This window comes from Microcaecilia unicolor, chromosome 2 (assembly GCF_901765095.1).
Source record: "Microcaecilia unicolor chromosome 2, aMicUni1.1, whole genome shotgun sequence".
Lineage (NCBI taxonomy): Eukaryota > Metazoa > Chordata > Amphibia > Gymnophiona > Siphonopidae > Microcaecilia > Microcaecilia unicolor.
This window is the reverse complement of record NC_044032.1, coordinates 657,887,532-657,911,604: the sequence shown is the minus strand read 5'-3', so window position 1 is coordinate 657,911,604 and position 24,073 is coordinate 657,887,532. Positions and strand designations below refer to the sequence as shown.

Genomic DNA, 24,073 nt, shown 5'->3' with positions numbered 1-24,073 from the left:
AAGTTTTTTCAGTTCTTCGGTGAACCATGGATTTGATTTCTTCCTATGTGATGTTCTGGTTTGGATTGGGGCGATTCTATCTAATGTTGTTGTGCATATATCGTCCCATTCTTGGAGGAATTGGGTGGTGTCCGCATTTGTTGACCATTCGTTCTGGTAGATCTGTTGCCAGAATATTGTGGGGTCAATTTTTCCTCTCGTGGTGTATGTTGTTCGCTCAAGTTTGTTGATTATATTTGTGTGTGTTTTTCACCAGTAGAGGGAGACGTATGCTTATGGTGGTCTGACCATAGTGTAGGTGTCCATCTTGTGTCAGTTAGTCGGATAGTTGAGTCTGGGTCGAATTTGTGTGTAATGATGTCAAGTGTGTGTCCTTTTGTGTGTGTTGGTTGAGTGTTAGGTGTGTGTAGGTCCCAGAGTTTTAAGAATTCTTTACATTCTCGTATTGCCTGTCGAGGTGTAGTCTTCAAGGTGTAGGTTGACGTCTCCTACTACAAGGATGTTTGAGGCAGAGACACATGTGTTCGAGATGAAGTCCATGAGGTTGCGTCTGAGAGTCTTGCCATTTTCCTGGTGGTCTGTTAAAATAGGGATTGCGTTGAGGTGTCCTAGTAGGTTTGGATGGTTGATTCTTGTCGAGGCAATTTCAAGTTGTGGTGAGGTGGATTCACCCGTGGTTGTGATGGTGAACTCGGGTTTGTAGATTATGGCTATTCCGCCCCCTCTTTTTCCATTTCTTGTCCAGTGGGTGATTTTGTATTCTGGTGGGCATGTCTCTAGGATGGCGGGGGTCTGTTGGACTGTGGAACCAGGTTTCTGTGATGAATAGAAGGTCTAAATTATCTGTGGTAATCCAGTCTAGTATATCTACTGAGTTGCTTACTGCTGATCTTGCATTGATGTATCCTAGTTGGATTGAGCGGTAAGGTTCTGTGGGGGGGTTCGATGTGTTTATTTTACCATTACCAATACAGTTCATGGCAGATCACATATTGGCCATAAGCTACTGAAACAGACACAGATTTGAAAGGAGCTATTGAATATTTAGAAAGGAAGGTAGACTACGCCAATGGGAGGGACCTGGGCCTGGTACAAAAAGGAAGACTTGCTTTATATATGGGACTTGAATAAAGTATAGATTCAGGAAGAATGATCTATCCTACCCACAGATAAATTGATCAAAGTAGTGGGGCAAAACCCCCTCTAAAAGTTTCACTATTAAAACACATAATTTGAGCCTCATTAGGGAAACAATGTAACTCTTGATAAGGAATCAAAGAAGGCAAAAGTAGAGACTAATAGACGATTCACCACTGGAGACGTGAGTCCAACAGTCTTTATTATATCAAAGATAACGACCCGACACAGGCCGTGTTTCAACGCTAAAAAAGCGTCTGCATCAGGGGTCAATAATACACCAAGTAGTGAATGCAAAACGAGGAGTCCTACTTGTATGTGTGTTGTCAACTCACTAATCACATAGCACTAAACAGAAAATGCTGGACACAAACTATCAGAGCAAAAGTTATAACTTGGTGTATTATTGACCCTGATGCCGATGCTTTTTTAGCGTCGAAACACAGCCTGTGTCGGGTCGTTATCTTTGATATAATAAAGACTGTTGGACTCACGTCTCCAGTGGTGAATCGTCTATTAGTCTCTACTTTTGCCTTCTGTGATTCGTCATCATAGAGAACTTTTCCTGTTCTATATTTTGGACTCTTGATAAGGAGACATCTTAACCAGTGGCGTAGCCACAGGTTGTAAATTAATTAGATCTGTCTCACCCGTTTGGGCAGCGGAAGCCATGGGCTCTTTGTACTATCCTAGAAAGAGCTGCAATCCCCCCTAGATACTTAATCACCCCAACCTTTTATCTGCCACATGACAGTTCTACACCGTCTGAGCAGTGGCCAAATTCCCCCAATTAGAAGAAACCCAGTATGCAGTAGATATGGTAAGACAGTTTATTAGCATTATCATCTCACAGGCAAGCAGGTACAGGCAAGCAGGTATTCATATGAATTGAACAGCAGTACATGACATGTCTCCCTCCAGCTTCTCTCTTCTCTTCTCTGATTCAATACCCCCAGACTGTTCCTTATATACTATTCCAACCCATTCATTCCAATGGACCCCAGCTTTGTTACCAGGGTTCTTGGACCTTTTCAGTTGATCTAAATGACTTCATATATTCTCAAGCTCTAACTATAAACAAGATAAGTTCAGAGTGCATCTCGTGAGATGACTTCACAGGTCACTTTGCTCTCTTCAGCTCCCCCCTCCCTCTACTTGCATCTAACCCTCTATTATCTTTTCATTTTAATCAAAAACATCTTGGCATTACACGCATAAATTCACCAGCAGATTCCACCAGAAATATCCATGGAGGACCCAGACCTCCCGGGTGGTCCGGGGAAGCCTTGAGGGGGAGGTACTGTCACAATTGTGCCCATGTTTCATTGCTCTCATTCATTTCTCCACCTGGTGGTCATACCTGGTGGCTGCGATGGACTGTCTGCTTGCTGTTTCCATGTTCCAAAATCATTCTGGTCCGTTTCGGAACTTCCAGCCTTCTAGACTGTCTTGGGATGTTTGGAATTAAGCAGCACCCTTATCTGGTGACCTCCCTGGTATTTTGCCTTTATTAACCACCTGGAAACTTTCTAATTTGCTCTTTGCAACAGAGGTCCTCAGAAGAGTTTTCATCTGTGAGAGTTTGTTGCAGTGCTAACCTTGCTACTTTCAGTTTCAGCTAGACCCTGCTTGTTTCCTGGTTTATTCTACTGTTTGCTGCCTGCCCAAGACCTGCTTGTTTCCTGGTTTAGTCTACTGTTTGCTGCCTGCCCAAGATCCTGCTTGTTTCCTGGTTTAGTCTACTGTTTGCTGCCTGCCCAAGATCCTGCTTGTTTCCTGATTTATTCTACTGTTTGCTGCCTGCCCAAGATCCCGCTTGTTCCTGGTTTATTCTACTGTTTGCTGCCTGCCCAAGACACTGCTTGTTTCCTGGTTTATTCTACTGTTTGCTGCCTGCCCAAGTCCCTGCTTGATTCTGGTTTACTACTGATTGCCACCAGCCTATAGACTCTGTTTGGTTCCTGGTTCCCTTCTGCTTTGCCTGCCTGCCAGTAAGACTCTGCTTGATTCGTGGGACTATTCTCCTGCTTACTGCTTATTGCTTCTGTTCCAGTCCTGCTGCTCCAGTCCGGCCTGTGTTCGTCTGTCTGTGGTCTGCCTTGCTGCCTGTTTGGGTGGTTCTCCTGCCGCTGCCGGGTAACACCATTAACGGTTATATGTGGGCCACATTGAGCCTGCAAATAGGTGGGAAAATGTGGGATACAAATGTAATAAATAAATAAATAAATAAATAAATAAATAAATAAATAAATACATAACTCCTCCTCTCTGTGATTCCCAATGTGTCTCTAACACATGAACCTTATCTGACTATACTGACTCCTTGTATTTGTATCTCTACCGGAGATGGTGAACACCTCTACGGTACAATGTAAGCCTCATTGAGCCTGCAAATAGGTGGGAAAATGTGGGATACAAATGTAAAAAAATAATAATACTTGCATGGGATTGGTAACATGGAATGTTGCTACTAGTTGGGTTTCTTCAGGTACGTGTGGAACTAGATTGGAAGCAGGATACTGGGCTAGATGGACCATTAGTCTGAACCAGTATGGTTTTTCTTATGTTCTTATGACTTTTCCTCCAGGAACTTCTCCAATCCTTTTTTAAATCCAGATACCCTAACCACTGTTACCACATTGAAAACTTCTGCTCAATGTGCTGCTGCGGCTAGGAAAGCAAATAGAATGCTGGGTATCATTAGGAAAGGGATTGAAAACAAAAATAAGGATATTATTCTGCCATATTGCTCCATGATGCGACCGCACCTCAAGTATTGTGTTCAATTCTGGTCACTGCACCTCAAAAAAGATATAGTGGAATTGGAAAAGGTGCAGAGAAGGGTGACAAAGATGATACAGGGGATGGGACAACTTCCCTATGAGGTGAATTGATTTGCTCTTTTCTGACTACTGACAGTTCATTTATGACCTATGACCTGCATAGCTATAAGGCTCAGACTTTTCTGTACCATTTACTGGAAGCTGACTTTTTGCTCAGAACTGCATTTTCTGAAAGCTGACTTTCTGCTAAGCGCTGCAAGGTCGTGCTGACCCGGCAAGGAGCACTCTTCCCCCCTCCCCTGACAGAGTCGGTGCCACTAATTCTACAATTAGAGTGTATTTACAGTTTGGAAGTGACGAGTGTTGAGATTATTAGATAAGACCTGGGTGCTACGAAATCCCTATAACGGAATGGCGTCTATATTCCTATATAATAAAACGCACCTCCAACATTCTGACGCTGACTGCATGGCTGAGGCATTCCTGCTCTCTGTATCCATCTCCTGAATTGACATCACGTACTTCCGGGTTCGTCACTAGCAGAAGTGACCAACCAACGAGGTTTCTCGCTTCAGAATGTTGGAGGTGCATTCTATTAATAGGATTGGTCAGTTCCTTTCCTATATAATAAAAGGCACCTCCAATATTCTGAAGCTGACTGCATGGCTGAGGCATTCCTGCTCTCTGTATCCATCTCCTGAATTGACATCACGTACTTCCGGGTTCCTCACAAGCAGAAGTGACCAACCACACGAGGTTTCTCGGCTTCAGAATGTTGGAGGTGCATTCTATTAAATAGGATCGCGTCAGTTCCTTTCCTATATAATAAAAGGCACCTCCAACATTCTGAAGCTGACGCATGGCTGAGGCATTCCTGCTCTCTGTATCCATCTCCTGAATTGACATCACGTACTTCCGGGTTCCTCACAAGCAGAAGTGACCAACCACACGAGGTTTCTCAGCTTCAGAATGTTGGAGGTGCATTCTATTAATAGGATTGGTCAATTCCTTGAAGCACAGCCAGAGCTCAGCGTCCTGCACAGTACGCTCAGACACCAGAGAGAGAGGGGGGGGGGCCTGACACCAGACAGAGAAGGGGGGGGCCTGACACCAGAGAGAGGGAGGGAGGGGGCTGACACCAGAGGAGGGGGGAGGTATTTCTGTCACAATCATACCTCTCTTTCACACACACTCTCTCTCTCACAGTCAGTGTCTTTCTCTCTCTCACTCTCACACACTGTCTCTCACACACTCTATGTCTCACACTGTATCACATTAGTACTAAGTACATAAGTACATAAGTAGTGCCATACTGGAAAGACCAAAGGTACATCTAGCCCAGCATCCTGTCACCGACAGTGGCCAATCCAGGTCAAGGGCACCTGGCACCGCTCCCCAAACGTAAAAACATTCCAGACAAGTTATACCTAAAAATGCGGAATTTTTCCAAGTCCATTTAATAGCGGTCTATGGACTTGTCCTTTAGGAATCTATCTAACCCCTTTAAACTCCGTCAAGCTAACCGCCCGTACCACGTTCTCCGGCAACGAATTCCAGAGTCTAATTACACGTTGGGTGAAGAAAAATTTTCTCCGATTCGTTTTAAATTTACCACACTGTAGCTTCAACTCATGCCCTCTAGTCCTAGTATTTTTGGATAGCGTGAACAGTCGCTTCACATCCACCCGATCCATTCCACTCATTATTTTATACACTTCTATCATATCTCCCCTCAGCCGTCTCTTCTCCAAGCTGAAAAGCCCTAGCCTTCTCAGCCTCTCTTCATAGGAAAGTCGTCCCATCCCCACTATCATTTTCGTCGCCCTTCGCTGTACCTTTTCCAATTCTACTATATCTTTTTTGAGATACGGAGACCAGTACTGAACACAATACTCCAGGTGCGGTCACTCTCTATGTGTTACACAGTCACTCACACACTCTCTTGGTCTCATACACTCAGTCTCACAGAGAGTCTGTGTCTCACACACACTCTTTCTCTCTCACACTGTGTCTCACATACGCACTTGCACACACTCTCATTCTCACACACACTCTCTCTCTCACAGACACATTCGCACCCAGACTCACTCTCTCTCTCTCACACACACACACACTCGCACATTCACTCTCTCTCTCACACACAGTCAGTCAAACATACACTCTCTCAAACATACAGACTCCGAGGAAAACCTTGCTAGCGCCCGTTCATTTGGTGTCAGAAATGGGCCTTTTTTACTAGTCTTCTGTAAAGAGACCTTGAAAGTGCTGAGTTCTATAAACATTGTTCTGTGTTCTGAATTAATGGGACTTTATTCGGTCCCCAGGTTCAGTCTGGTGGTGCCATTTGGTGCTCCACTCACCAGACAGAACTTCTAGAAGGCTTATCATCTGACTCCGTGTGTGTGTGTAGGAGAATAGGAGTGCTCCCTAATACCCATTTCAACCCAAGAGAAATGTTGTATAGGAAAGAAAGGAGAGAGGTTTTAAAGATATATAGTTTTATTTGTCAACTCACCAATACGATACAGGATAAGATGATACACAAGGTGCAGGTCAGCATGCCTTTGGAGATCTCACCCACATACATCTGCTGTCAGTCCTTTTTATACTATTTTGCTTGCATTCAAATCAATAGGTTCTCATACACTTCTATAATAATCTTGTTTACACAGATGACCCCCCCCCCCCCCCCCTTTTCATGCCCAACCGCAAGATGCTCCTCAGGAAGATCTGCCCACCACTTCAGACAGATGGTCCAACTCTGTTCCCCTATCTTTATTTGGGACTTCTCTATTCCCCTGTTGCTACCTGATAATCTTGGGTACTTTCCAATTTTTCTTCTCTTGAGTTAGGATATTTCACAATCAACTGTCAACTGTAAAAACAAGTCTCCTCTAACTCTGATACAGAGATAAAGGAAGCCATTTCACAGATGAGAGATTCCATTTTGATTTCAGATTCCTTGACCATTCTTTTTCCTATTAGGCCTCAGTCTGGGCTTTAGGCTGGGCCTTGCTTTTCCAGCAGGCTTCCAGCTGTACAAGCCACTTGATTTTTAGCTTGGGCTAAGTTTCCAAAAGGCCTGGTCCTCCAGGCTGGCCTTTCACCATTCCAATAGTGGCCCTTGGCTGTATCATATCTCTACATTCCCCTCTTGCTGCCCCTACTAACCGGGGGGCAGCACCAAGTTTGTCACCATCTATTCCAGAAGGTTCCATACTGGGGGGACAATTATCCTCAGAAATCTTTAGTACTACGGTACAGTGCAGAACAGGGAATCCCAGAAAATGTGGACATGGTACACTATTTTTATTTTTATTACATTTGTACCCCGCGCTTTCCCACTCATGGCAGGCTCAATGTGGCTTACATGGGGCAATGGAGGGTTAAGTGACTTGCCCAGAGTCACAAGGAGCTGCCTGTGCCTGAAGTGGGAATCGAACTCAGTTCCTCAGTTCCCCAGGACCAAGTCCACCACCCTAACCACTAGGCCACTCCTCGGAGTTCCACTCTACTTTATCCCACCCCGGGCAATTTTTATACCGATCGTTCCCCTCTAAGAGCTTATTCACATCTGCGGTGAGGCAAGAGGAAAGGTCCATCTGTTACCCCACAAAAACCATCCGTTCTATCAATTTGCAAGCATGATACATGTTATATATACAAAGAAGAAGATTGGGTTAACATATCCTTATATTACTATAAAAGCATATCATTTCTTTAAGCTGGTTACATAGTTTGTACTGCTACTACTACTTAAAATTTCTAAAACGCTACTAGGGTTACGCAGCGCTGTCCAATTTAACATAGAAGGACAGTCCTGCTCAAAGAGCTTACAATCTAAAGGACAAGTGTACAGTCAGTCCGATAGGGGGCAGTCAAATTGGGGCAGTCTGGATTTCCTGAAAGGTGAGAGTTAGGTGCCAAAAGCAGCATTGCTTAAAGCCCACCTCTTCAATGCTGCCCTTATCGCCCCTATCGGACAAATTGATTTAGCATTATTCAACACTTAGCATTACTTAACAATATCAATGTATGGGCAGATACTCTAATGTATTCCTCTCCAGTGGTCTTAGAAAGAAGATTCTCATATAAGCCATATTGTTCTGTAGGCTCTTTCTTGCTTTAAACTCAATTTTTTAACGTTGGAGGAAGTAGTCATTAAAAAAAAAAAAGAATACATAAATAAATAAAATCAGAAGCCCAAGTCAGGTAGCTGGAAACCCAGCAGACAATGTAGCTGTTGCTCAGCATACACAGAATTCTACATTGTATGTTAGGTTCATGCCCAAAGCCTGAATAGCGCCTGAAGTTAGCTGTGGTTTGAAGATAAACAGAAATTGATGCACAAGACTCCCTTGATCATTTGAAACAATTAATATACACAGCAAAAGAGTGGTGAGTAGCTTATAAACACCTTGCAATATGATGAGGGGTAGTGGACTGGTACATATGTGTGTACCTTACCTTGATTTGTACCTGTCTTTTTCAGGGCACAGACCGTATAAATCTGCCCAGCAGGATTCCCTGCCTTCCAACCACCAGTCCCGCCTCCCATCAGCGGCTCTGGCACAGACCGTATAAGTCTGCCCTCCCCTATCCTTGCCTCCCAACCACCAACCCCTCTTCCCCCCACCTGCTCCACCACCCAATTTCGGCTAAGCTTCTGAGGATCCATTCCTGCTGCACAGGATTCCCTCTATGCACATCCACGCATGTTTGAATTCCGTTACCGTTTTCATCTCCACCACCTCCCGCGGGAGGGCATTCCAAGCATCCACCACCCTCTCCGTGAAAAATACTTCCTGACATCTTTCCTGAGTCTGCCCCCCCTTCAATCTCATTTCATGTCCTCTCGTTCTACCGCCTTCCCATCTCCGGAAAGGTTTGTTTGCGGATTAATACCTTTAAATATTTGAACGTCTGTTCATATCACCCCTGTTCCTCCTTCCTCCAGGGTATACATGTTCAGGTCAACAAGTCTCTCTTCATACGTCTTGGAAACGCAAATCCATACCATTCTCGTAGCTTTCTTTGCACTGCTTGATTCTTTTTACATCCTTAGCAAGATACGACCTCCAAAAACTGAACACAATGGGGCCAGATGGGGCCTCACCAACGACTTATACAGGGGCATCAACATTCCCTTCTCTGCTTGTCACACCTCTTTCTATACAGCCCAACAACCTTCTAGATACAGCCATCGCCTTGTCACACTGTTTCATCACCTTCAAATCCTCAGATACTATCACCCAAGATCTCTCTCCCCGTCCGTGCCCATCAGACTCTCGCCGCCTAACACATACGTCTCCCGTGGATTTCTATTCCCTAAGTGCATCACTTTGCATTTCTTGGCATTGAAGTTTAATTGCCAAACCTTAGACGCATTCTTCTAGTTTCTTGAGATCCTTTTTCATGTTTTTCATTCAAGAGACTACATTTTTACAAGCTCCTTTGTCTGTCAGTATATCTCCTGTGCTACTACTGATTGACCCCTGATGAAGGTTTTTATAAAAACCGAAACACGGACCGTGTTGGGTCCTCAATAAAGTTTTTTGGAGCATCACACCCCTGATCCTGGATTGATCTCTTGAAACTGTGTTTCCACTTGCTTTTCTCTTGTGTTGAACTTTTGTGGAAATTTTTGGACCTTTTATTCAGACAGCAGGATTAATCACTCCCTTCCTTCTTCCCTCTTCCCTTCCTTGATCGCTATACACATGACTAACTGTATCTGATATCCTAATATGGCAATGTCAATAAATCTATGTAAGCCACATTGAGCCTGCAAATAGGTGGTAGAATGTGGGATACAAATGCAATAAATAATAATAATAAAAAATTAAAAGGTGAAGTAAAAGAGGTTATTACAGCCAAAAGATTGTCCTTCAAAGTATGGAAAAAAGTCCCAAACCGAAGAAAATAAGAAGCAACATAAGAATTGGCAAGTCAGATGCAAAGCATTAAGGGGGTCTTTTACTAAAGCTTAGCTCAAGTTATCTGCAGCAGGGCCCTCTGCAGATAACTCGAGCTAACCTTTAGTAAAAGACCCCCTAAATAAGAAAGCTAGAAAGAATTGAGAGAAATTTGTCGCAGAGGCTAAACTCACAGTAGCAAACTTTTTCAATTACGTCAGAAGCAGAAAGTCTGCATGAGAATGTGTGGGAACCGTTAGATCATGAAGGAGCAAAGGGGCACTCAGGGAGGACAAGGCCATAGTGAGAGAAACTGAATGATTCTTTGCTTCTGTCTTACGGAAGAAGATGTAAGAGATCTGCCTGTACCGGAAATGCCTTTTCAAGGATGATGATCGGAGGAGCTGAAAGAACTCTCGGTGAACCTGGAAGATATACTGAGCCAAATGACAAATTAAAGAGTAGTAAATCACTTGGACCGGATGGCATACATCAAGGGTATTCAAAGAACTCAAGCATGAAATTGCTGATCTGCTGTTAGTAATATGTAACCTGTCTTTAAGGTTGTCTGTAGTACCTGAAGAGGAGAATGGCAAATGTTACGCCGATTATTAAAAGGGTTCCAGGGGTGATCCAGGAATTACAGACTGGAAGCCTGACATCAATGCCAAACAAAATAGTGAAACATATATAAGAATAAAATTAAAGAACAAATAGCAAACATGGTTTAGTGGGATAGAGTCAGTATGGGTTCAGCCAAGGGAAGTCTTGCCTCACCAATTTGCGTCATTTCTTTGGAGGAGTGAGTAAACCTGTGGATTAAGATGTGCCGGTTGATGTAGTGTATCTAGATTTTCAGAAAGCTTTTGATAAATGTTCCACATTGAGAGACTCTGAGAATATAACGAGTCAAGGGATAGGAGGCAATATTCTCGTCTGGACTAAAAATGGTTATTAGAAAACAGAGTGTAGGGTTAAATGGTCATTTATCTCAACGGAGGAGGATGAATAGTGGAGTGCCGCAGGGATCAGTACTGGAACTGGTGCTATTTAACATATTTATAAATGAAATGGAAATTGCAACGATGAATAAGGTGATTAATTTGCAGAGGACACAAAACTATTTCAAGATTGTTAAAACACGTGTGGACTGTGAATTATTGCAGGAAGACCTTTGGAAATTGGAAGACTGGGCGTCCAAATGGCAAATGAAATTTAATTTTGGACAAATGCAAAGTAATGCACATTGGAAAGAATAATCTGAATCATAATTACTCTGATGCTAGGGTCTACTTTCAGCAATCAAGAAAAAGATCTAGGTGTCACTGTAGGCAATACACTGAAATCTTCTGCTCAATGTGCAGCAGTGGCCAAAAAGCAATAGGATGCTAGGAATTATTAGGAAAGGGATGGTAAATAAGACCGAAAATACTATAATGCCTTTGTATCGCTCCATGGTGCGTCCACACCTTGAGTATTGCATTCAGTTCTGGTCGCCGTATCTCAAAAAAGATATAGTGGAATTAGAAAAGGTTCAAAGAAGAGCGACCAAAATTATTAAAGTGAATGGAACTCCTCTCGGATGAGGAATGGCTACAGAGGTTAGGGCTGTTCAGCTTGGAAAAGAGACGAATGAGGGGAGATATGGTTTAAGTCTACAAAATCCTGAGTGGTGTAGAACGAGTAGAAATGAATCAATATTTTACTCGTTCCAAAAGTACAAAGACTAGGGGACACTCGAGGAAGTTTCATGGAAATAGTTTTTCATTCAACGAATAATTAAGCTCTGGAACTCTTTGCTGGAGGATGTGGTAACAGCGATTAGCGTATCTGGGTTTAAAAAGGTTTGGACAAGTTCCTGGAAGAAAAGCCCATAGTCTGCTATTAAGACAGACATGGAAAGCAACTGCTTGCCGTACGATTTGTAGCATGGAATGTTGCCATGATTTAGATTTCTGCCAGGTCCTTGTGACCTGGCTTGACCACTGCTGGAAACAGGATACTGGGCTAGATGGGCGAGAGGTAACTTGCTCCTCACCGGCCTCCCACTTAGCCATCTATCCCCCCTTCAATCCGTCCAAAACGCTGCCGCACGTCTTATATTCCGCCAGAACCGATATACTCATATCACCCCTCTCCTCAAGTCACTTCACTGGCTTCCGATCAGATACCGCATTCAATTCAAGATTCTCCTCCTTACCTACAAATGCACCCGGTCTACTGCTCCTCACTACCTCTCTACCCTCATCTCCCCCTATGTTCCCGCCCGTAACCTCCGCTCCCAGGGACAAATCCCTCCTTTCAGTTCCCTTCTCCACCACTGCCAACTCCAGGCTCCGCTCATTCTGCCTTGCCTCACCCTATGCCTAGAACAATCTTCCTCAACCCTACTCCAAGCCCCCTCCCTACCCATCTTCAAATCTCTGCTTAAAAACTCACCTCTTCAATGCTGCTTTCGGACCTAACCTTCCGTGAAATATAGTATGCCCTATTAGTCGGACTCTACACTTGTCTTTGACTGTACACTTGTCTCTAGATTGTACACCTGTCTTTTAGATTGCAAGCTCCTTGAGCAGGGACTGTCCTTCTATGTTTGAATTGTACAGCGCTGCATAACCCTGGTAGCACTTTAGAAATGTTAAATAGTAGTAGTAGTAGTAGTATCCACGCCCATTGTCCACCGTATGCGCAGCGCGTCCAGATGACAAAATGAACACAGAACTCTTTATTGTGTCCTGCGTTAGGCTGCGTTAGCTGTGCATTAACCCCTAACGCAGCTTTAGTAAAAGAACCCCTTAGATTCTGAATTCTCCGAGGACAGGAATATGCCAAGGGCACCAGAAAAAGACCTGAACTCAATGCAAAATCCCTTCCTCCTTCATCTCCTGACCACAATAACAAAAGAAATCCACTGCTCCTGACACCTTATTTAAATTTACTCTGTTAACATTGAAATATGTACTCTGAATACATTTACGCACAGACTGCTTTAAAAATAAGGCAATTATTTTTCAGGCTTTATTGGGGATCACAGAGGTTGACTGGGAGCTTCTTATGATTTCCTGCTGGACTCTCTGCAGATCTGGCTGTGACAGGCAGAGGCAGGGACAAAGATCAAGACACACATCCAACAGCTGCCTCCCTTGTATTGAGCTAACGAGCACATGACCTCTGTGGTAGATGGGAAAACCCATAAGGGAGGAGAGGGGAACCCGTGTTCAGCCTGGGCACTACAGTGACCCCACACTCACACTGCCATGAGCTACTCAACCTGGCACTACGGTGACCGAATACTCACAGTGCCATGTGCTGCTCAGTCTGGCACAACAGTGACCCAATACTCACTAAGTCTTGCTCACTAAGACTCCACACTCACAGTGACCCTGTGCTACTCAGCCTGCATTAAAGTGACCCCATAGTAACAGTGTCATGTGCTGTTCAGCCCTGGCCATAGAGGGAGACCCATACTCACAGGTTTGGACAAGTTCCTGGAGGAAAAGTCCATAGTCTGCAAATGAGACAGACATGGCGAAGCTATTCAACATACCTAGTGCATTCGACATGGTAAACCATAATATACTACTAAGACTCCTATTGGTGGAAACATACTTAGTTGGATCAAGGGCTTCCTAACCACTAGGACATACCAAGTGAAATCAAATTCAAACATATCATCACAGTGGAAATTCGACTGCGGAGTATCTCAAGGGTCACCACTATCACCAACCCTCTTCAACTTCATGATGACACCACTAGCCAACTCCTTATCCAACCAAGGCCTCACCCATACATCTATGCAGATGACGTCATAATATACATACCTTACAAACATGACATCACAAGGAATCAAGCTCAGCTTAAACATCATGAACTCATGGGCGAATGCATTCCAACCTAAAACGCAATACAGATAAAACCCACTGTCTCATCCTCTCATCCCAATACAATATGAACAAACCCACTAGTATAAACACCCCAAACTACATCCTCCCTACCTCAGACAGGCTGAAAATCCCTCGGCGTTACTATCGACGTAACCTCACACTTGAGAGCCAAGTTAACTCTACAAGTAAGAAAATGTCCACGCAAATTAGTGTTGGGGCGGAGGTCAGCTGGCAATCGGGCCCTTCTTTTTTCCATTATCAGTGAAGTAGGCCATCTCCTAAACCACGCCCCGTCCCGCCGTTCGGTACCCTGCCGACACGCCCCCTTGCACTTTTGCGGCCTCTGCAACGGAAAGCAGTTGAAGGCTGGCCAAAATCGTGGCATTCCACTTTATATCGATTTGGCCGGGCCTGAGACATGGCCAGCCATCTCCCGATTTGTGTCGGAAGATGGCCGGCCATCTCTTTCGAAAATAAGCAGGCAGGTGTCCTTAAATAAAAATAAAAATCAGACAAAAGATTGCAAATTAATACTGTCAAGTACTGAGCATGATGTAAATAGGAACAACAAACATAGTTTGAAATGTCTATATGCGAATGCCAAGAGCCTAAGAAATAAGATGGGAGAGTTAGAATATATTGCACTAAATGAAAAATTAGATATAATAGGCATCTCTGAGACTGGTGGAAGGAGGATAACCAGTGGGACACTGTCATACTGGGGTACAAATTATATCATAGTGAAAGGGTGGATCGAATTAGTGGAGGGGTAGCATTGTATATCAAGGAGAGCCTTGAATCAAATAGATTGAAACAGTGGTGTAGCTAAGGGTGGGTCTGGGTGGGCCCGTGCCCACCCATTCTTGCCTCAAGCCCACCCACTCAGCAGCCCATGAGGCCCCCAAAACTCTTCAGTGGCAGCACCTCACTACTCTCTCTCCCTCTTCACTTGTGGCCTGGCATCTGCCCATCTCTCTACCCCCCTACGTCAGAGCTACTGCTGGCAGCATCCTGCGCCGGCTCTGCAGGCTTCTCTCTATCATGTCCCGCCCTCAATGATGTCACTTCTTGTTTTTTTGGTGGGAATGTGGTAGAGAGAAGCCTGCAGGGCCGGTGCAGGATGCCTATAGGAATTGTGATGGACAATGGCTCTGAGGTAGGACCGGGGGAGGGGGTTCAGAGAGAAACGGGCAGACGTTGGGTCGTTAACCCCCCCCCCCCCCCCTATATTGTATGTATGTACAGGGGTAGCATTGGGGGTGAGAAGGGCCCATCCAGGTTAACTCTGGGCCCACTCAAAATGTCAGGTCTGCCTACGCCCCTGGATTGAAAATTCTGCAGGAAACAAAACACATCTTGGAATCACTGTGGAATGAAATTCCATGTGTAAAGGGAAAAAGGATAGTGATAGGAGTGTACTACCATCCGCCTGGCCAGGATGAACAGACGGATGCAGAAATGTTAAAGGAAATAAGGGACGCAAACAAACTGGGCAACACAATAATAATGGGTGATTTCAAGTACCCCGATATTGACTGGGTAAATGTAACATCGAGACACGCTAGGGATGTAAAATTCCTTGATGAAATCAAGGACAGCTTTATGGAGCAGCTGGTACAGGAGCCAACTAGAGAAGGAAAAATTCTAGACCTAGTCCTTAGTGGAGCGCATGATCTGGTGCGGGAGGTAATGGTGCTGGGGCCGCTTGATAACAGTGATCATAATATGATTGGATTTGATATTAGCTTTGAAGTAAGTATACATAGGAAATCAAATATGTTAGCGTTTAACTTTAAAAAGGAGACTATGATAAAATGAGAAGAACGGTGAAAAGAAAACTTAGAGGAGCGACTGCGAGGGTCAAAATTTACATCAGGCGTGAATGTTCAAAAACAGCATCCTGGAAGCCCAGGCCAAATACATTCCGCATATTAAAAAAGGAGGACGGAAGCAAATGACAGCCAGTGTGGTTAAAAAGTGAGGTGAAGGAAGCTATTAGAGCTAAAAGAAAATCCTTCAGAAAATGAAAGAAGGAACCGACTAAAAATAATAAGAAACGGCATAAGGAATGTCAAGTCAAATGCAAAGCACTGATAAGTAAAGCTAAGAGGGACTTCGAAAAAAAGATTGCATTGGAGGCAAAAACATATAGTAAAAAATTTTTAAGGTTTATTAAAAGCAGGAAGCCGCAAAAGAATCAGTTGGACTGCTAGATGACTGAGGAGTAAAAGGGGCGATCAGGGAAGACAAAACTGTAGCGGAGAGATTAAATGAATTCTTTGCTTCGGTCTTCACCAAGGAAGATTTGGGTGGAATACCGGTGCCAGAAATGGTATTCGAAGCAGACGATTGAAGAAACTTAATGAATTCTCTGTAAACCTGGAGGATGTAATGGGGCAGTTCTACAAACTGAAGAGTAGCAAATCTCCTGGACCGGATGGTATTAATCCCAGAGTACTGATAGAACTGAGAAATGAGCTTGCAGACCTATTGTTAGAAATATGTAATTTATCCTTAAAATCAAGTGTGGTGTCGGAAGACTGGAGGGTGGCCAATGTAACGCCGATTTTTAAAAAGGGTCCAGAGGAAATCTGGGAAATTATAGACCGGTGAGTCTGACGTCGGTGCCAGAGCAAAATGGTAGAGACTATTATTAAGAACAAAATTACAGAGCACATTCAAAAGCATGGATTATGAGACAAAGTCACATGGATTTAGTGAAGGGAAATCTTGCTTCACCAATCTATTACATTTCTTTGAAGGGTGAAGGGAATCTTGCCTCACCAATCTACAAATTTCTTTGAAGGGGTGAACAAACATGTGGATAAAGGTGAGCCGGTTTAATTATTTATAGCATTTATACCCCGCTCTTTCCCGCTCGATAGCAGGTTCAGTGCAGCTGTTTTCTTCCGCTCACGCTTTCGTTCTATGACATTCACAGAAAACTACCAGTTTATTATGTCTGTATATAGCATAATTGGTTTTCATAGTTCTATTAATTTGAGTATGTAATATTCATGCTTTTTTTTGTGCCGGTACGCGCCGGTAACGGCGTACGGCACCTTTTTTCTGGGTTCGGGGGCTCACCTGCCCGCTCCCTGCTGTTTGCACCCGGCCGTGATCCCTGCCTTGTAAAATTGTTTCTTTTTTTACCAAGTCGCGAACCGGGCAGCCTGAAGACTGAAGAAAGCAAACAGCAGGCAGGCTCACCTCCTTCCTTGCATTGCATCGCTTGTTTCCCTGCAATACTCAGCCACGTCCCTCCCTCCTCTGATGTCATTTCCTTTCCTCGAGGGCGGGACCCGCTGAGAATGCAGGGAAACGAAGCGACACGATGCAACGAGGCGAGCCTGCCTGCTGTTTGCTTTCTTCAGTCTTCAGGCTGCTGGTTCGCGACTTTGGTAAAAAGAAAAGTTTTACAAGGCAGGGAACACAGCCAGGAGCAAACGGAAGGGAGCAGGCAGGGTGTGTGGGCAAGTGGGGCTGGGGGTGTAGTTGGGCAAGTAGTGGCTGGGGGTGCGTGGGCAAGTGGGGCTGGGGGTGTGTGTGGGCAAGTGGGGCTGGGGGTGTGTGTGGGCAAGTGGGGCTGGGGGGGTGTGTGGGCAAGTGGGGCTGGGGGTGTGTGTGGGCAAGTAGGGCTGGGGGGTGTGTGGGCAAGTGGGGCTGGGGGGTGTGTGGGTAAGTGGGGCTGGGGGGTGTGTGGGCAAGTGGGGCTGGGGGGTGTGTGTGGGCAAGTAGGGCTGGGTGTGTGGGGGGGGGGCAAGTGGGGCTGGGTGTGTGTGTTTGTGGGCAAGTGGGGCTGGGGTTTGAATGATCTCGGGGGCAGGTGGAGGCTGGGGCGAGGTCACTGGACATGGAAGGGAGGGGGAGGATGGGCAAAAGAGAATCGCTGGACATGGAGGAGAGGGAGGAGAATCATTCTGGACATGGATTGGATGGGATGGCAGGGCAGGGCAGTGGAGGGAGGGCAGGGGATGAGAGGAGAATGGAGAATTGCTGGACATGGATGGGAGGGGAGAGAGGAGAATCATTCTGGACATGGATTGGATGGGATGGCAGGGCAGGGCAGTGGAGGGGAGGGCAGGGGAGAGAGGAGAATGGAGAATTGCTGGACATGGATGGGAGGGGAGAGAGGAGAATCATTCTGGACATGGATTGGATGGATGGCAGGGCAGGGCAGTGGAGGGAGGGCAGGGGAGAGAGGAGAATGGAGAATGCTGGACATGGATGGGAGGGGAGAGAGGAGAATCATTCTGGACATGGATTGGATGGGATGGCAGGGCAGGGCAAGTGGAGGGGAGGGCAGGGGAGAGAGGAGAATGGAGAATTGCTGGACATGGATGGGAGGGGAGAGAGGAGAATCATTCTGGACATGGATTGGATGGGATGGGCAGGGCAGGGGAGAGAAGAGAATGGAGAATTGCTGGGCAGGGGAGAGAGAGGAGAATGGAGAATTGCTGGACATGGATGGAAGGAAAGGCAGGGAAGAGAGAATTGCTGGACTTGGACAGGAGAGGAGGGGAGGGCAGAGGAGGGAGGAGAATCACTGGACATGGGAGGGGAGGGCAGGGGAAAGAGGAGACATGCTGGACATGGATGGAGGGGAAGGAAGATAGGAAGGAGATGCACATGGATGAGATGGCAGGGGAGGAAGCAGAAATGCTGGAAATGGATGGAGAGCAGAGCAGGAGATAGAGGAGAATTGCTGGACATGGAAGAAGAAAGGAGAAAGTAAAGAAATAAATGGAAAGGAAGCCTGGAAACGGAGTTAAGAGAACAGATAGAGAGCAGCAGAATCAGCCACTTGGACCAGTATGGATAGAAAACAGTCACCAGATAACAAAGGTAGAAAAAATCATTTTATTTTCATTTTAGTGTTTGGAATTTGTCCAATTTGAGAATTTACATCTGCTGTCTTATTTTGCACTGGGTATACTGGAGCTGTAACATCTTATAGAAATGATTTATAATGAAAAAAAATCACAACTTATTGTTTTTCTCCCTATAATAGTGTATTTTCAATGATGCCTGTTTATATGCACCAATGGCTGGTATAAGGGGTGTGGCTAATGTGGGTGTGGCTATCATAGGGGTGGAGCCATATGTGGTGACCCCGCCCATAATGAGTACCGGCACCTTTTTTTCTACAAAAAAAGCACTGAATATATTTATCTGATGGAACATCATTTTATATACAACTAGTAAAACATGCCCGTTTCTTGCGTTAATGAAACGGGCGCTAGCACAGTTTCGTTCCGAACCTCCCCCCCTCCCTACTCACCCCCTTTCGGCATTCTGATGGCACTGGCTGCCATTGTTGTGGTCCTCGGCACGCCACCTTCAATGTGCTGCGTCGTTGATTGTGATAGCCACTGAAGCCGTTGCTCCGCCCTCGACGTCATCACGTTTGACGCCGAGGGCGGGACCCCAACACAGTGTTTTTGGTGGCTTCACCACCACGAAGGCTTTGAACCGGAAGGAAGTGCCCGGAGGAACCTGATAGTGACGTCAGTGTCCTCAGAACGTTGAGGGTGAGTTTTATTATACAGGGGGGGGGGGGGGGGGAGGTTTAGTGCCAACTGGTTTGGTAAGGCAAGTGTTTTCCATTTGCCTATGCAGTTTTCCTGCTGTGAAAAGGGCTACATTTCCAGAAGCAACACTCAGATGCTACCTTAATACAATATCAACTTTTCCCTCTTTATCACGATTTTCAGTTTTTCTTTCCTTTGTTTATTTATTGGGGATTCTTTAAGCACCGTAGGAAGAAAATTCGCCAGTTCTACTTTCTTTCTCGTTTAAATCTGTCCCTAAAACAGGGAACATTTTAAAGGCGAGGAGAGCGGGAAGTGGTCTTAGCTGTGCCTCTCCTTTCCTCCTGGGTGTGAAGGAACAGGCAGGACCTTTTGAAGGGACAAGGTGAAAGGAGAGCTGATTGCAGGGCAGAGAGGAGTGGGCTGCCTGCCATACACTGAGCAGGTCAGCACATGCCAGGGCCCTGGAAGCCTTTCTGCCCTCTCCTGGAGCATCTAAGCGGTAGTTACTAAAAAGAACATCACCCTCCCAGAACAGCAGGTACCAGGCTTCCACCTCTGGGTGGGGTAAATTGGTGGACACCAGAGCAGGAAAACCTGACCCTGAGCTTTAGCCAGCCACCTCAGCAGCTTGATCGGAGCTCAGATAAGTGAGTGTATAAATTGCAGGTGAGCAGGGTCTCTTCATCTCAGGTTGAGCCCAGCTTCCTCTCACTCACTCTCCAGCAATATCTCTCACAAATATATTAAACAAATGGGCCCCAGCACCGACCCCTGAGGAACCCCACTGCTCACCATCCTTTCCCTCCGAGCGAATTCCATTTACCACCACCCTCTGCCACCTGTCGGTCAACCAGTTTTCTATCCAGTTCACCACTTTCGGTCCTAAGTTCAGCCTTTCAGCTTATTCATGAGTCTTCTGTGGGGGACCATATCAAAGGCCAAAGATGGCCTGTCGGTTATTTCTTTCTTCAGCACATTTTAATTCATATTTTGATATCATACATACTGTGTTCCACCAGTATGAAGCATCTAACACGTTGTATTTTTCCAGTTGCCTAGAATCATCTGCAGGGCAATGGAGATTAAGGGCATCAACACCTCCTTTCTTCTACTAGTTATACCCCTGTCTGTGCAGCCTAACATCCTTCTGGCCACGGCTGTCACCTTGTCACATTGTTTCTTCACCTTGCATATCCTCCGACACCAACACCCCAAGGTCTCTTACTAATCTCTCCCCTCCTATCAGTATCTCTCTTTGGTTTTCTACATCCCAAATGCATCACTTGTGCTCATGCTCAATAACCAATCTTCATTCTAACCATTCATACTAACAAACTTTCTCAGCTTCAAAACGATCCCCTTTGACTCTGGCCGAGTTTTGCATTGCGTCTTCAGAAAGGGAATCTAAAAATGAACATAAATTTTATCCATACCTTCTTCAACAACAAGCTGAAATGTATTCTTAACCATAAGCTCCTACATTCATTCTTAAATAAAGTAATAAAATAACATACATAGTAACATAGTAGATGACGGCAGAAAAAGACCTGCACGGTCCATCCAGTCTGCCCAACAAGACAACTCATGTGTGCTACTTTTGTGTATACCCTACTTTGATTTGTACCTGTGCTCTTCAGGGCACAGACCATATAAGTCTGCCCAGCACTAGCCCCGCCTCCCAACCACCAGCCCCGCCTCCCAACCACCGGCTCTGGTACAGACCATATAATGTCTGCCCAGCACTATCCCCGCCTCCCACCCACCGGCTCTGGCACAGACCATATAAGTCTGCCCAGCGCTATCCCTGCCTCCCAACCTCCAGTCCCGCCTCCCACCACTGGCTCTGACACAGACCGTATAAGTGTGCCCCGCACTATCCCCGCCTCCCAACCTCCAGCCCCGCCTCCCACTACCGGCTCTGCTATCCAATCTCCGTTAAGCTCCTGAAGATCCTTTCCTTCTGAACAGGATTCCTTTATGTTTATCCCACGCATGTTTGAATTCCGTTACCGTTTTCCTCTCCACCACCTAGCGCACATGAATTGAAGTTCAAGGGGCGCAGACTCAGGAGTAAAGTCAGGAGTATTTTTTTCACGGAGAGGTGGTAGAGATGAAAATGGAATTCCAAACATGTGGGATAAACACAAAGGAATCCTGTTTAGAAGGAATGGATCTACGGAATCTTAGCAGAGATTGGGTAGCGACGCCGGTATTTGCAGAGTAAAACTGATGCAGGACGGACTTCTACGTCTGTGACCTGATCGTAACTGTATAGATATGGAGGGGCTGTCACAAGCATAGCACATGTCCCAAGTGGTGAGTCAGGATCCCTCCCTTGCACTAAGTAGAACTTGCAGCCCTCCAAGTGGTTCTGAGTTAAACTTTAGTTGGACTTACCACTGCCAACCCAAGGGCACGGAAGCAGATAGCTCTGCCGACCCTTACCTGGAAATCCAGCTAAAAACGGCCAAACGACCCTCAGCGGTCCGTAACCGACAGATCGCCAACAGTTACAGCTACAGCTGCAGCAGACTCGATCTGCGGTCTCGCCAATTGGAACAATCGATCAATTGATCTCGCGGATGTCCTCAGTCTGATCACCTACCCAGGCCAGTCCGAAACCGGGGCCCCGACCGGACGGCCTGTGCGAGAGAGGACACGAGATGGAAAACGATAGCAGAGTCAGTGCTCGCAGCGGTGAAGAAAGACCGAGCTAAGGCTGAATCGATCGGAAACATTTCGTCAATAGTGGCCAAACGACCAAAACAAGCAGTCACGGGCACAGACCCTGCTGACCTGTAGCTGTTGGACTACGTGGATCCCTGGAGGCCCGACCGGACAGACTGCCAGATACTCCGCCGCACCTACGGAGGAGAGAGAGGTAGGCGATCCCTTCCCCAAGGAAGAACACGCGAAACTCGTCCGACAGCGGCTGGCGAGGAGACGCTGGCAAACAACCGATAACCAGCGTCTGGGGCTAAACCGACTGCCGAACCACGTGGTACTTAACTGATGGCGCTGAGTGGAGCGAAGCCGGTAGGCAAGCGGTGATCAGCGGCCATCACTAACCCGATCACTGAACCCCAGAAGGAGGCTCCAGATGACATCGCAGCACCCCCTGGAGCAGGGGAGATCAGTTGGACCCAGTCGATGGCGGTGACACCCAGAACGGAGGACTGTGAGGAGGAATGGAGGACACCGCTGCAAACCCAGCCCAGAGCGGGTGAGACGAGCAGGGGATCCAGGGTCGAGGAGTCCACCACAGATCGATATGCCATCACCCGCCCCGAGAGCCGGTAGGGCTCCCCACCATGCCTAGGGTTGCACAGCCTCCCACAACATCACCTGATGGGACGAAGCCTCCAGTTGATCGAATGCCCGCCTAGGACGCTGCATTGAGGAGAGAGGTGGCTGGCGGCGTGGTAGACCCGGACACTAGAGACAAGGGGGGGAGCTGAGATCGGGGAGGCAGGTGAACATCGGCGCGAAGACTCACATGGACATTTGTGAATGATGAGTGGACTGTAATTTGTTATCTCTACATGTTTGTTTGCCGCATGTGTTTTTATTTACTCTGCTGTTTGCTGATTAAAATGCACCCAGGCATCGGAAATAGTTGTTTGATGCAGTTAATCCTGGTTATTTGCTCGTCTCGGACTGAGACAAAGGCGTACACCAAACAACTGACAAATTTGATTGTTTAATTTGTTTTGGGAGGGGGGAGATGATGACATTGAGTGGGATTGGAAATAGAGATTAACCAAAGACTAACTAGACAAGGAGAAACCTACAGTTCAACACGAAATAGACAGGTCACCACCACTCCAGCCCATTAATACAGTAACCAACGATCTAGTTCGGGTACATGGATGTGTGACCCAGACATCCTCACACTTAGGTGGCCGACGGCGAACCCAGACAGCAGCCTCACACCATCACACCTGCACACCTGAACGACCCGAGTGAGGGCGAAAGGGAAAGTCCAGCAGACATCCCCAGGACGGAATAGGGCAACCCGCTGGAAACAATAACGCACACGGAACTCATCGTGAGCTGCCGCTGCGACCAACCAGGTACTAAGGCTTGATCTGACGTGAAACCGGGGTGCTGCCCTAGGTGGACTTGGTCCCCATCTGTCCCAGGAGAAACGATATAGATTTACTTCTATACGCAGTCAACATGAACATCAACAAACTGCTCATGACAATCTACTTCCTCCCCCTAATCTACCACGGCATGGACCACTCCCAATACAAACAACCACCTACCCACAGCACACAAACCCTATAGGCAATACAACTACAGCACACCAGACCAAAAGAATAATAACCAACTAAAAGGAAAAACAAATACATCCGGAAATAACCAACAGAAAGGGAAGAAAGGACACAACAGAAACAGATACCAAGACAACAGGCAACTAATAAAAATTAACACATCCATGTCCCAAAATGAACCTTACCGATCAATCCAAATGGGATACGTAAACGCCAGATCAGTAGTAAATAAAACAGAGACTATAACTGACTGGATCACTTCAGACAATCTTGACCTACTATTCATCACTGAAACATGGATTCATGATCTTAAAGACCCCATAATCTTAGATTTATGCCCACCAGGATACAAAATAACCCACTGGACAAGAAGCGGAAAAAGAGGAGGAGGAATAGCCATAATATACAAATCTGAGTTCATCATCACAGCCACAGCCGAATCCATTCTGCCACAACTTGAAATCGCCTCGGTAAGAATTACCCCCCCCAAACCTGCAGGAACACCTTAACGCAGTCCTGCTCTACAGACCGCCAGGCAACTGG

At 46.0% G+C, this 24,073-nt stretch overlaps 1 protein-coding gene across 1 annotated transcript in view; it reads left to right on the top strand.

The window, feature by feature from the left end:
* Positions 1-6,979, top strand: part of USP53 (ubiquitin specific peptidase 53) — a 298,888-nt gene extending 291,909 nt beyond the window's left edge. Inside the window, exon 10 of the mRNA XM_030192265.1 lies at positions 6,906-6,979. Coding sequence (XP_030048125.1) covers positions 6,906-6,979 — 74 coding nt within the window. The remainder of the gene's footprint in view (positions 1-6,905) is intronic.
* Positions 6,980-24,073: the final 17,094 nt, after the last annotated feature.